General features: G+C 47.4%; 1 protein-coding gene across 5 annotated transcripts in view; it reads right to left on the minus strand.

Annotated features, from left to right (window-relative positions):
• LOC104044078 (rho GTPase-activating protein 20) overlaps positions 1–13,626 on the minus strand; it is a 37,552-nt gene that overhangs the window by 11,569 nt on the left and 12,357 nt on the right. For 4 of the 5 annotated variants that reach the window (XM_064462759.1, XM_064462756.1, XM_064462757.1 and 1 more), the window contains exons 2-6: positions 7,751–7,833; positions 3,406–3,576; positions 2,652–2,801; positions 1,040–1,081; positions 201–285 (exon numbers count right to left, since the gene is read on the minus strand). In XM_064462759.1, coding sequence (XP_064318829.1) covers positions 201–285; positions 1,040–1,081; positions 2,652–2,801; positions 3,406–3,576; positions 7,751–7,830 — 528 coding nt within the window. In that variant the 5' untranslated portion in view covers positions 7,831–7,833. Of the gene's footprint in view, positions 1–200; positions 286–1,039; positions 1,082–2,651; positions 2,802–3,405; positions 3,577–7,750; positions 7,834–13,626 lie in introns of those variants that run through there. The other variant, XM_064462760.1, reaches the window with a different exon arrangement.

Here is a 13,626-nt window from a genome sequence, read left to right on the forward strand (position 1 = left end):
CCCAAACCAAACCCCTCTGACTCAGCTTCCAGTGGGAAGGATGCAGCTGCCCAGATGCACAGCCTCTAAAACCTTTTCAGGTGGGACTTGAATTTTAAACAGGGATAGCAGCAGCAGCACCACAGCCCTGCCTGCCCTCCCCTACCCCACAGACCTCCATGCACTGCTGGTCTGATGAGCAGGTTCTTAGCTTTACTTACAGAAGAACCATTGTCAGCATCCAGCACAAGGATCTGAAGGGTTAGATTCTTCAAATATTCATTCTGTTTTACTTCATTGATATGCCTGAAAGTCAAAGAAAAGGGGAGGAAATATAATTTCCCAGCGAAACTTGAGAAGGACCCTAAGATTTGGATCCAAGAGGTCCAAAGGACCTGCTCCTTAGCTCGATAATAAATAGAGATTAATTACAACAGTAACAATAACATGCTATATTCATAGTGTGGTCACATGCTCTTACTGTCTTCTTTATCTTTCTCTGAGGCCCCACCCTAGCAAAACCGCACATGGCAGTACTTCAATGCAGATAGATGTCTAGCATAACACCTTCCAGTGTCCTTAGGATCATTACTGTTCTCCACAAATCAAGAGACTTCTTCCCCTCTCTGTACCTATACAAACGCTTCTGCCTGGATGTTAGTGGGAACAACATATAAAAACATAACATGAAAAAGAAACAACTCTAGCCTCTAGATGCCACAAAATCCAAACTTCAGTTCGAATCAGAAAGCAGCTGAAGAATCAGTAACATTTGTGACATTTCCACAGTGATTAGCAAAGCCAACCCCCAGCTCCAAAGGAAAAAAGGTGCTCCAGCAATGTTATCGTCTAGTGGATTTCATCTTTTCTGCACTGTCAACGCCAATTTTGCTTTCACCCAGGGGCTTCTACGTTCAGGTCTCAAAGGTGGATTTTTCGAACAGTAGCTAGACACTTAATGTCCTGAAAATCAGAGGGCAAGCTGACACCTAGCATGACAAATTTCTCTGAGGACTGTAGAGGAACCACCCAGGAGAATGACGAACGGACGATCACTTACCACAGTAATGCTGACAGCCATCGTTCCTTCACGTCAGCTGAGCTGAAGATAAAAAGGGAGGCAGATCATCAGACAAGTGCTGAGTGGGTAACAGCCTTTGGAAACTCCACCCAGTTTCACTTATATATAGCTGTAAGTCAAAGTTCCTTCCTGCAAAGCCCTGGAACAAAAGCACAGTCCTTTCCTGCTTCTGTCCTATTTTAACAAATAACAAAAATAATACTAATACTAAAAAATCCCAGCAACAAACTGGACTACATTTCCTGCCCGGGCTGGCAAGTGTTCAGATAAAGGACAAATATCTTTCTGTGATGATGGAGTTAACTCACCTTGTGGGCCCTTATTATTTTTGCAGTGACCTTTAATTGCTATTTTCTTTCTCCTATTATTTCCTTCCCAATGTCTGCCGTTCCTAGAAGCTTCTGCTGCCAACACGGGTTACCCAGGTCTCAATGACATGAAGGAAATGGAACTGCTGTTGAGTTTGGACTAAGACACAAATGGCAGCTTGCATGTCAGAGCATAAATCCTAAGGCCAGGAATGTATCACCCGGGAGAAACCATCCCGACCCTTGGAAATGATGAGGCAGCATGTATGAAACCATGGTCCCCATTTCTTTTTCCACCAAGGCTGTTGCCCCCCAGAAGGAAAAGCATCAGGCCAGATCAGCCCTTCCTAGCTGTGCCAGCAGAACCCCTGAGGACAGAGCGACCCTTGAAGACTGCTGACACCTCTGCTTTGCAGAAGAGAGAATGAAGCAGAGTTGCCTAAGCCAGCAGTGACCTGAGCTCCCTGTGGATATACCAGCTCTAGATTCAATTCAGCCAGGCTAGACTGAGCTCCAGGTAAGAAAAAGCTCACCTGCTTTTTGATGAGCCTTATTAGCTCAGGCACAACATTGGGACAGCCTTTGAGATGGCATTTGGGGCATGAATAGGCTACTCTCTAGCCTACAATCCCATGTTTCTATTTTGGGGGGTAGAAAAGGCTAAGCAAGCTCTGGACTATGCTGCTTGTGCAGACCCATCTTGAAGAACCTTTCCATCTTTAGAGGCTGTTGCTGTTGGCTTGGGACACCCTGGCAGACAACTGAAGGAGGAAGGTTTGTCCATGCCACACTAAGGGTGTATAAAGGATTTAATCCTGGCACAAGGCCATCTGGCGTTTTTCACTGACATAATTAACCTGTCCCTTGTAATAAAAATTCTCAAATTAGGGCTGATCTCCTACAAAAATGGCTGCTGGCAGGCGCTGAGACAACATGCTTGTAAGTTATATGATGGCACAAGCTGGTTTGCTATGGCAGATTTGGTTGTGATGCGCCAGGATGCTCTGCAGCAGGGTTAGCCCTTGCTATAACAACACTTGCACGCGTTAGTCCTCTAAAAGGCTCTCAGGGACCAGCCTGCAGCTATCCTTCTAAGATGACTGTCTCCCAAAATCTAAGTTTTCACCATGCTGCCTAAAGTGAGTGGAACTCCTCTGCTCAATGGGGAGAAGGGTTGTAGTAGAGTCCAGGGCCCTGTAGCCTCAGTCATTGTTTTGCTTTACACATGGGAGACCCGGGCAGCTGCCGGGCTGCAGAGGGAGGTCTGGTGTCTGGTGGGATACCTGAAGGTGACAACATAGTTGGTGGTAGGCCAGCCGATGACAAATGAATTCTCAGGACCCATCTTTTTCTCTGTCACTTCGCTGAGACAAGTGCCGGTCCATACTTCACTCAGATGCACCTGCTTTTTCAGCTTCAGGCTGGAGGAGGATCTGCAATTCAAATCATGGATTTCTTAGGCCAGATCCTAACATCTAGACCGCCAGAGTCTGGCCATGCCACCTTCCAGTCATGCAGATGCAGTGACAGCAACAAGTCCCCCAAAAACTAAATGTCTGGGCATGTGGAGGCACTACAAGGAAGTTTTGCAAACAATTTTGGGGTTGATGGCCACAGTGGGACAGCTGTAGCTTAGGGCAATGTGATCCACTAGAGCCATGTGCAGATAGATGGTGATTTAGGCTAATTACTGTCTATGCTAATAACTGAAGTCACCTAAGCTCTTAATTTATGTGTGGCAGAAGTAGCCAGAGCAGAAGCCAGTCTTCTATCCTTACTGCCTTTTGCCCTCATGCTATTTCTTCAAGAAGCCACATAACGGAAAGGGCAAAACCAATTAAGACAACCTTTTCCTTCAGGAAAATGCAGTGAAACATTAAGACCAAGAAGAATTTCTGGAGGTGGAAGGGGTAGATGCCACATTTTAGATCCACATTTGTAAAGAAGAGTTATTTTGACACCTGCTCCACGAATAGCTCAGAGCCTAGCTTCAACAGCACATACTGGGGAGAAGGAGTGAGCGTGAATTCCTCTTACTTGGACTTGGCGATGACCAGCACATCACTGAACAAAATCAAATGTCTTTCCTGGGTCTGCAGGCCCACGGTTAGCTGTACTCGCTCGTCCAGGATGAAAGTGGAGCCTGGGCTGCCGAACACCCCTCTTGGCAGCCCATTGTCTGAATGGGAAAAGGAAAGGGTATTTTCCCTGGAGGAGGAAGAAAAATCGTAAGACTTTGTCAGCAGCTTTTCTCACAAGGGTTTGTGATTGGACACAGGTGACCCTTGGAACAGCCCAACAGCCCTGCGCTTCTCCCAGCACTGCCCCTATTGCTCTCAGTTATGAACTGCATTTGCTGGCCTCTGGCCAATTAATTTTACCAGCCTCAGACAAATGGAAAACTGCCTAAATGCCTGCACCAAATCTGGGGAGGTGAAGCTGCTGAAATATTAATTTTTGAGTCATTTATTGCTCAGGTAAAACACTTATTTCCTGCACATGCTTGTGAGCTATGACTCAAAAAGAACACAGAAACCCCATGGCAGTCCCTGGCTCATGGCACTGCTCAGACTGGCATGGGGAGGGACCATTTCTGCCCATGTTTTCCATCCTCACTGATCTGCGTGTCAGTGCAAGGGCTGCAGCACAAAAAAAACGAACTGCATGTACTCATCTAATTCTGATTCTCACCTGATTCTGGTTTGCCTGGCTGCAATCCAGCCTCTTTTTTCTACTGAGATTGATATAGGTGCTGACCACTTCCAAAGAATGCTGATCGCTTTTGCACGCTGACCGCAGTCAACAAGCCATTGTCAGTATTGAACCAGATCCTTTCTCTATGCTCTCCTCAGCTGGAAGAGCTCCACCAGGTGCTCATCTCCCCACTTGCCTCTCAGCACCCTACCAGAGCACCTTCTCAGCGCTGCTCCTGGCTCTCGTAGCAGTGCTGGCAGTACAGCAGGTCCCACAGCCATTTCCTGGGTCTACCCTTGCTCTACAGGTGGGATTGTGCTGAATGGACATGCAATAGCTCTTTGCTGAGCCTTGGTCAGAGCCTGGGTTCATGTGCCCAATCCTGACTGAATTAGCTAACCTCCGAGACATGACCTTAGATTTATGTAGATAGAAAAACAACAGAAATCCTCCTGTCTCTACACATAGACAAAAATGTGTATCTGTTGCTTCTGCAAGTGAGAAGCTAAATCACCTTTAAACTTGATATTTAAAGCTTTCTATGTGTGCCAGTTAAGCAATGGGAGCCACGCCATCACACGAGCTCAGCAGTGGATTTCCTAAAGCTGGAGCTGTTACACAGCTTTGTAAACACAACAGCAGGATAGCAAAAAAGATCTCACCAATACTCTGGTGGCCTAAGCAAAGATGGCATTGTACCAGCTCCCTATCCATCATGAGAAACGTTTAAAGCTTCCCTCCCTCCAGAGGATATTCTCCAGCCAAATAAAGTAAAGAATTTGTTTCTCTTCTGTACTTTTTTTTAGTGCAATTTAGAAGGGGGTTGGGGTGGGGGTGGGGGAGACATGACAAAGAAGCCACATAACTTGGCCAGAAGACAATCAAATGAAAATCAGTCCTGCCCTTTATTTTAAATGATCCTACGAGACTGACCCCCACACGCTCATTTCAGAACAGCACAATATACTGTATGAATCAGTTACCTATGGTGTAACATAAAAGGGGTATTCTTCAGGAGGGCTGGTCCAGATCAAAATGTCAATGAGTTCAGCTTTATCATCTCTTTCTTACTAACAAAATAAAACTAAACAAATAACTCAGGAAATATTATTTATAAGGTTGCTATCAGAGCAAGGCAGAAAGGAGCGTGGCATCCCCTTATCTGTGTCTAGTAGTTACACGGTGCCGCAGGAGGAAGAGGGGATGACGTCGAAGAGTGCTCAGCTCCCACTAAAGGACCAAGGAGCTCTGCTCGTGGCTAGCACTTCATATTTCAGCAGAAGATCTGCACATCTGGCACGTTTGCACCTGACTCTATCTGCTGACACTCCTGGTGCTTTACACCTGCAGAAGCAAAGCGTCAGCAGAGCACTGGATGGCTCCGGCCTTGCAGGCGAGAGAGGGAGCTTTTCATGTCGAGGTCACCACCCAACCTGTCCACTCAACCTGGCTGTGCGGGAGAGGTGCTGTCATCTGACAGGGACGTGACCGCCCCGGAGGATGGCCGGATCTGGTGGCTCTCCCACCAAACGGCCTGAGCCGGTGCTGGCACACGTGCTGCCAGGGCATGGGCAGCCTTCCCAGCCCCCTCACATGCCCAGATGGATCTCCATCTGGAACGTGGCTGAGTCTCAGGGCCAGCTCTCCCGCTGGCGGCCCAGGGGCCGGAGGGGTCTCTGGCAGCATGTCCCCAGAAGGCGGCCAGGCAGGGACGTGCTGGGCGGAACACCAGGATGCTCCTCAGGGACGATGCTGCCACAGTCCTGGTGTGCGAGGCAGTGAATGCCACACCAGCCTGTGTCCTGCGTCCCACCGCACCTTCCCGGTGCACCTTGTCCATCCTCCGCCTGCCCTGGCTGCTCCCATGCCAGGGGCTGCCTCCCCTGCCTGCAGCAGCTCTGTCCGGACCTGCTCGGCCGGGGGCAGCTGGCAGCCTCCTTCCCCTGAATAAACTAAACCGCAGCCCTTCACCGCAGCCAGAGCCGAGGGGATGGGGACAGCCGCGCTCTCGTCCAACCCAGTGGGCCTTTGCAGAACACAGGCAGGCCCACACGGGGCCTCTCGGCACCACCGCCCTCTGACACCTCCCAGTTGCGCTCCTCACCCACAGCCACGTGCTGCTGGGAGAGGAGTCCCCGCGAACTGGTCTGCACTGGGCAGCTTCTCTCCTGTGGCTGCTTCTGTCTGTCCTTCCTGCGGCATCAACTCTTCCTTTTCGTAGGGCATCTCTGCTTCTGCTTCTCATACCACTGCCTGTGACTGGTGAAAGGGTAGACTAAAGAGCAAGGAATCCGTCAGCCAAGCACCCGTTGACGGTTCAGCCAGAACCACACCAGGAAGCTTGTCTCACTTGCAGTCCAGAAAGAGGGGGGAGGATAGAGCTTTTTCTGCTGTTTGCAAACATAAGGGATATATATACCTATTAAAAACCCCACCCACCCACAAATACATGTATACATACATACACACATAAATATTTTTATTTTTAAGGAAAATCTCTTATGCCATCAGGAGGTATGGCCTCTCAGAGTTGTAACGTAGTGTACATGATGTGAGTGACCTCGTCGCCGCATCTCAGGAAAAGAATCCCCTGGACTTTGTGTCTGTAAGCTGAGGCTCATTGCTCCCGCCTGGCAGGAGCACACTGGCCTCCCTGCACTGGCTATGCTACTGGGCAAGAGGGAGGCAGTGTGGGCTTCCAGGTGAAAGAGAATTTCAGGAAAAAACTCCAGGCTTACAACTCACGAAAGCATCTCCTTATCTAGAGACTAAGCGTGACACAGCACATAGTCACAATATGCCCCATGCAAGCTCTGAACAGGCCCATGCCTTCAAGTCTGCTACATTGGCAGGTGGGGGTCAGGGCATGTGAGAGAAAAGCCAGGAGAGCCGTCAGGAAGAGACAGAAGCTCTGCTACTCAATCCAGCTTGGACTGTATAGAGCATTTCATGCCCTGATGGCAGAGAATGGCGCTGCAAGGGATAGAGGAAGGGCTCTCTACCAGCCAGCCCCGGCTCCGCTCCCTGCATCTCGCTGGTGATGTCTACTCTGCCAGCGCTGTGACCACCCCCCGAGCTGAACGACGCAAGTGTCAGAGCTCGTTTATCCCAGCCAGGTCAACAGGGAAAACCCACTACAGAAACTTGCACACTGTTTCTCGTACCTGATCTTACTTGGGTGCCTCTGTGCTGTGCAATATTGACTGGGTCTATTTAGACTTGGATTTAACAAGCATCAAATACCTAGACTTAATATTACCTGCATTGAAAATAACAAGCTAGCCTTGCGTGGCGGGTTGACCTGAGCTGGCTGCCAGACCCCCACCAGCTGCCCTTTCACTCCCTCCAACAGGACAGGGGGAGAAAATAAGACAGGAAAAAAGAGGAATTCAAGCACTACTTCCCATCGGCGGGCAGACGCCCAGCCTCTGCCTGGGAAGCAGGGCCTCAGCATGCGTAGCAGTTACTTGGGAAGACAAACACCATAACGTGAATGTCCCCTCATCCTCCTCCTTTCCCCCAGCTTGTATTGCTGAGCACAATGCCACTCCAGTAAAAAAGAAACTATTCCATATCTGTCCACAAACAAATTGTCCTTAACACCGTTAAATGAATGTGAAAACAAGTTTGATTTAAGTCTCTATAGGCAGAAAGGTGGAAAAAGGAGTCAGAGAGGTATTTCCTCTACCTGGAATGGTACTTCGACTTGCCGAGAGCTTTCGTAATGGCAGAAGGGGTAGATCGTCTTCTCTGGACTATGGGCTTCATCTTCTGCAAGACAAAAAGACATTCCAGTTGGCCACCTTGGAAGCAGATCTGCTCATTACACTCTACAAGTTTTCTTTTTATCTAGTTAACACTCACGGAATCTCAGCACTGAGAGCCATGATCTGTGCTTTTAGACACCTCCCGCCCCCCTTCCTTATTATTAAAACACTTGTCAACTCTTACATTTATGTGGGACACTTACAACTTCCCTAACTTGAAATGCTTCCAATTTTCACAGCCCAAATTCAAAGTAATGACATGAAATTAAGCAGAGAAAAAGCCTGCAGGCTGAAGGTCAAGAAAAACTTCCTAATACTCATGCCATGGAGTAGTTTGTTAAGGAAAAGTATAGAAATCCAATTTAAAACTGCACTGGACAAAGCTATGAACAGCATATAATACTGTAGGGAACCACATTTTAAGGGCTGAAGCAATGGAGGAGGTTACTTAGTAGATTTTTCTCTATCTTCATTTTCCACGATTTACAAATTCAGCAAATAGACTGTTATTAGGCCCCTCCCCAGGTAGTGTAACCTCAAGACAATTGTACCTTTTTTAACAGCCACAGCCACCAAGTCTTGCATGACACAGAAATGAGGTGACTGTAATGGTACAACTTGTGAGCTAGACATGATAACCAACATACACACACGAAGGTCACAGGTCTCCTTTTATTTGCCAAATGAATTTTGTGCTGGCGAAAGATGACAGATTTTAGCCTGGGAGAGAAATCACAGAAATCCCTACATCAGTGGCTCTTGCTTAGTAGCATGGGAAAATCTGTCCCACAGCTCATTTCTAATTTCAGCATTTGCCTGTATTAGAGCTTGAAGTACAAGGAAGTTTAGAGTATGCTGAGAATTATTGGTCTTCTGCCTTCTGAATGTATCAAAATACAGAATATCCTAAGAGTAAAGGAAACCAGGATTGCTGGTTGAGCAGAAGCCCTACGGAGAAAGCATGTTGCTTTTATTAACTGTGTACTTTTCAAACTCTATGCTGAATGCATCAATATCCCTTGCATGTGAGCTCATTAGTCCCACCTCTGAGTACACAACACCATTACACCTCAGTACCTTGTAACCACATTAACATGACATTCTTACGCTGTTAGAGAAAGGTATCCTCATTGCACCGATGGAAAGGGGAAGAACAAGGTGATTGCACTGAATTTGGGTGCCTGGTGTTCAGTACATTGGGCCTGGTTTTTCTGAGCAGACAGAAAGGTTTGCTGAGGGGGTTGGTTTGAAGCGCTGTTCCTGCTCAGTGTCGCGTGAGCTACAGCGGCTCAGCATGGCTGTAAGTCTATCCCCAGGGATCTACGTGAGGAATCCCAAAAATTAAGAGCAGGGCATTAGTGACCACTTCAAAAGTTGCTGGAAGTGATTTACCACACTTCAGAAAGGAAATCTGTGGCAGAGGCTGGCGTGGAGTCCAGTTGCCAGGGAAGGCGCTCTCCTCCTCGTGTCCCATTTTGTTTACACAACACCTTTTGACTTCGGCAACAAAAGACCAGGGAATTCTACAGGCAAGAGCTGTCTCCACACAGACTCCTGATTCATTGCCTGATCAGGTCCACCAGAGCGCTCCAAAGCACAGACGACCTTGGAAAAAGTGTGTGATGATGTAATTCAAAGTTGGAGTGGGACTGCAAGTGCAATTTAATAAAGCAATTTCCAAATATATGAATACTCAGCTTTGCAACACCAGTAGTGCTCTCTAAGTAGATTCTTTGTGTATGTGTATATATGTAGACAGTGACGGATGGCAATTTTTCCCTCCTTCCCTGATACGACCTTGCCAAGCAAAGATCTGATTTCGGGAGTTTCACAGAGGGAACAACTAAATAAAAATAACATCTGCTCAAAAAAGTTTTTTTAAAAAAAAGAGTCCCTACTAAAATGGAACATCTGACTTTCAGAGGTGCCTTAATAGGATAAAATGTTCCTACAAAACATAGTACAGTAAAGCATCAGTCATGCAATATCTTAGGGTAGGAAGAAAGGATGGGTGTGGTTGTCTGGTGGAAAACCCCAGCAGGCTGTCAGCTGCAAAGACCACTTGAATACATACAGCAGGCATGCATTGTAGGAACCTCTTGACTGGCATTGTAATAAAACCTTGCACATGATAGTATCTTCTGTGCCGAAGAACCCTACCTATGGCACATAATAACCCTACTGTAGGTAAAGCAAACATTTTGGCCACCCCAGTGCGATAAGGAGTACCAATGACGTATGTTATGTGAGTGAATATAGGAGGGCATTTTACTCAGAATAGATGTCAGGGGAGATATGAGAGAGGCAAGTACTGGTGGATTCCTCCTCCTGAGCATTAGGAATGGTTTCAGGTTGTATCTGAATGGTGGTGGCAGTGCCTTCCAAGAAGCCTCATCTTTGCCTGCTCACTGCACTTCTCCGGAGGAGTCTGAGGACCTGTTTGCTAGCACCACTTCCAGCAGGCACTGGACGACCCATGGATATCTCACAAAGACAGAACTTTGGGTTTCCAGTGAAATGCTGTGACTACAGGGCACAAGGTATTCCCCATACTTGCTATCTCCAAATAAAATGCTGAGATCATCGGTTGCCAAGGGGTCTAGTTGCCTGATTCCAGAGAGACTCTAGGCAAACCAGAAAATTTCCTTCCAAGCCCTCAGCCAGTCTCTTCGACCCTAGCCCGTCAAGCATCCTTGGCAGGATGTCACTGAGATGATGGCCGCAAGATCACAAGCGGCATCTTACTGAGGGAATGGGACACAATTAATTGGCATGATTTCATGGTTAATATACTCGATTTGCATATTTGATAGAGGAATAATAAATTGTTCTGCCTTTGGTTTCAGTAGGCATGCAAGGTAAAACAGTTGCTCATGTCCTCCTTCCCTGCTTGGGATAACCTAGCTGGGTTCTAGAACCTACCGCATTTTAAACAATTTTGGTTTGTATGGTAGCCCACGTAAATGATGTTTCCTTAAGAGGCTGCTGGACAAGGACAGTCTCCTAACGCCTTGAGCGTTCTTCCAGTACCACATAGAATGTGCTCTGAATCCTGCATATTTCTAAGGTCTACAGTTTTATGGTTTTCTTGCAAAAAAACCCCCTCCCATCTCACCATGCAGAAGAAACACCACAAGGCCTCTGTCTCATGCGGGAGCTCTCTGAGTGGCCACAGCCGCCTTGTGCTTGAGCAGAGCTGGCAGTGCTTGAAGGGGTGGCTGGGGGTCCACAGCCCAGGGCTCGCCTGGGTGCCAGCACCATCACACCGCCTTTCCCCACAGGCACCGCTTTCAGATGAAGCTGTGCTCCTCCACGTTAAAGCCATGGAGAGCTTTTGCTGGAAGCCAGCTCTGTTCACATTAACCAGGCACTGGAATCAGAGACTGGCCAAAGGGATACGGCGTAATCTCTGTGCTGTTTTGATGCCATGGAAACAGATGCTCATTTACCCAACATACTCTGAAAGTGCTTGAACACTTGCAACATCCTGGACCGTGTTTGTGCATTACTCATCTCAGAGCTGCCAATTTTAGCTGTGTATTTCTTGGCACTGGGGAGGTTGTGAGTCTAATACCCCTCATTCCAAACCCATGTATGGCCTACACTATTGGCTCAGCTGGCCAGCATGAGCAGGGTATTTTTCCCCCCACTGACCTCTGTGCTTGAATGTTATTCATCAGATAGTTAAGGTGGGATGGAGCTGAAAAATAATGACACCTTCTTAGTACAGGGTGGGTTTTCCTTCCGTCAATAGCTGGTCAAAGCTTGCAATGTCTGTGGCACCGGAATGCTGCTGTTTGGCCTAGTTCACGTTCAGAAACAAAAACAAAATTTGTTTAATAGTGCAACTTTTCTGCAACACACAAATTGAAATTGTTGTTTCAGAAACATTGATTCACTGTGTCTTCAAAAGCACCACATGCTTTCTTTGACCCCTAGCATTTGCTGCAAGTTGACAAGACTCACGCACTCTGCTAGCAGCAGCGGGCAGCTGCCAGGTCAGACTCATCTCTGCCGGCCAGCGCAAAGCAGCAGGGAGACACATCTCTCTCACTCATGATGCTGCGGAAGACTGTAGGTTATGATGGCATGGAGGAGAGCCCCTGATGCTTCCAGACCAAATGTGGGAGGTAGACACAGCCAAGGAGCTGGTTGGCTTGGCCGCCTGCAAGGCCAGGGCTGCCGGGGTGCAGGACCACCTGCACAGTAAGATATGACAGATCTACAGGATTTTGAATTTCTGGGTTAGCACATATGATAGGGCTGCTGCAGAGCTGCAGACCACGGAGCTGGGTGGGTAAGCTAGCACGAATCAAGGGCATTTTCCAATGGAAACTTGCCTGGCAGGAAGCTTTAAGATCCTGTGTGGCAGGAAGAGTTCCTTCAGAGCCCTCCCTTCATTTTACTGGAAGGCTCTTCCAAAGCACTGTATCTTGATAAAATGTTTTCAATTAATCTGCATTTTCCAGGGAAAAAACACATTACAAGAAGGGTCCTGGTTAGCTCTGCTTTGGCCATTAGTATGTCACCACTGAAAGAGGGATCAAAAAGCCAGTCTGAAAACAAGTAGCAGTGTAGAAACAGTAGGAGGAAGCTCTGCAGAGCCTCTGCCACGAAATGGGGCTAGCTAGTATATTTAAAACTAGCCTGCTATGGCCATACCACTCTGCAGTCCATAGTGGAAACGTCCTTCATGAGGACTGAACACACAGCAAAGAAGATCAGCCAATTAACCTGTCTCCACCCCACACACTCTCTGCTGAGGCAGGGATGATAGCCATCACCTCCCTTCTCTTTCGACGAGGGGAGAATTGTGCACTGATTTTATTAACGTTGTCCCTTGCTAGACAGAGATGGACAATCGCCTAAAAATTAAGATGTCACTCCAGGTCTGGGACATTCACCCATCAGTGTCTAATGCATTGTGAAGGAAAAGTCCAGCTGCCCCAAGGAGCTCTGAATTTCGCTTGAGCATTTCCCCTTCTGTTCCCCTCCTGTGTGGTTGTTTAATGAGCCCTTGCACCGACTCTGTTGCTTCACACGCAGGATTTAAAGAGGTTTGAAGCCGCATTTTATTACAAACCATCATATGGAAATGAGACCAACTTCACACTTCAGACGTGACACTGTACCCAGGGGGTATTAAAAGCAGTAAAATCAAATACAGGGAGAGGGTTAATTCAGGTCTGCCTCTATTCTCAGCACACTGATGTTTCACCATGAGTTCTTTGCGTGCTGCTGAATGGAGCGACCCAAGCAACATGTCACTAGCATGGGTCCAGGCACCCAGCTCACACTTCCAAGGGACATTTGCTTCTCCCACTGCTCTTAGCTGCCACATTCTGTTACTCTTTTACACAGAACATTTGTCTGTCAGTGTAATTCTCCCCAGGTTTGACAAACAGTCCACTTTCTAGCTGAGAAGACAGTGAAAGGGTACCATACACTCTTAAAAAAAAACAAAAACAACCCAAAACCAAACCCACAAAAACCCTTATCAATGTGGCCTCTGAGTCAATTCCATGCTGACATTCACACCAGTTAGGGAGGCTTATGTTGGTAAAGGCACAGTCAGAGACAGTAAAACATGGGCCACAGAGTCTTTGACTACTTGGAGCATTACAGATTGTCCAGAGCCAATAACATCAAAATTATTCTCATTCTTGGGTGGATCTTGTGAAACAGTCTCTTCCTACAAATGCTCTCATCACAGTACTGGTATATTGTGTCAGAGCAGATAGCTGATCCCTGCTATTGATAACTGAACCCAGTAAGGGCACGTTTTTCAGTAGTCTAC

Source organism: Phalacrocorax carbo, chromosome 11, assembly GCF_963921805.1.
Source record: "Phalacrocorax carbo chromosome 11, bPhaCar2.1, whole genome shotgun sequence".
Classification (NCBI taxonomy): Eukaryota; Metazoa; Chordata; class Aves; order Suliformes; family Phalacrocoracidae; genus Phalacrocorax; species Phalacrocorax carbo.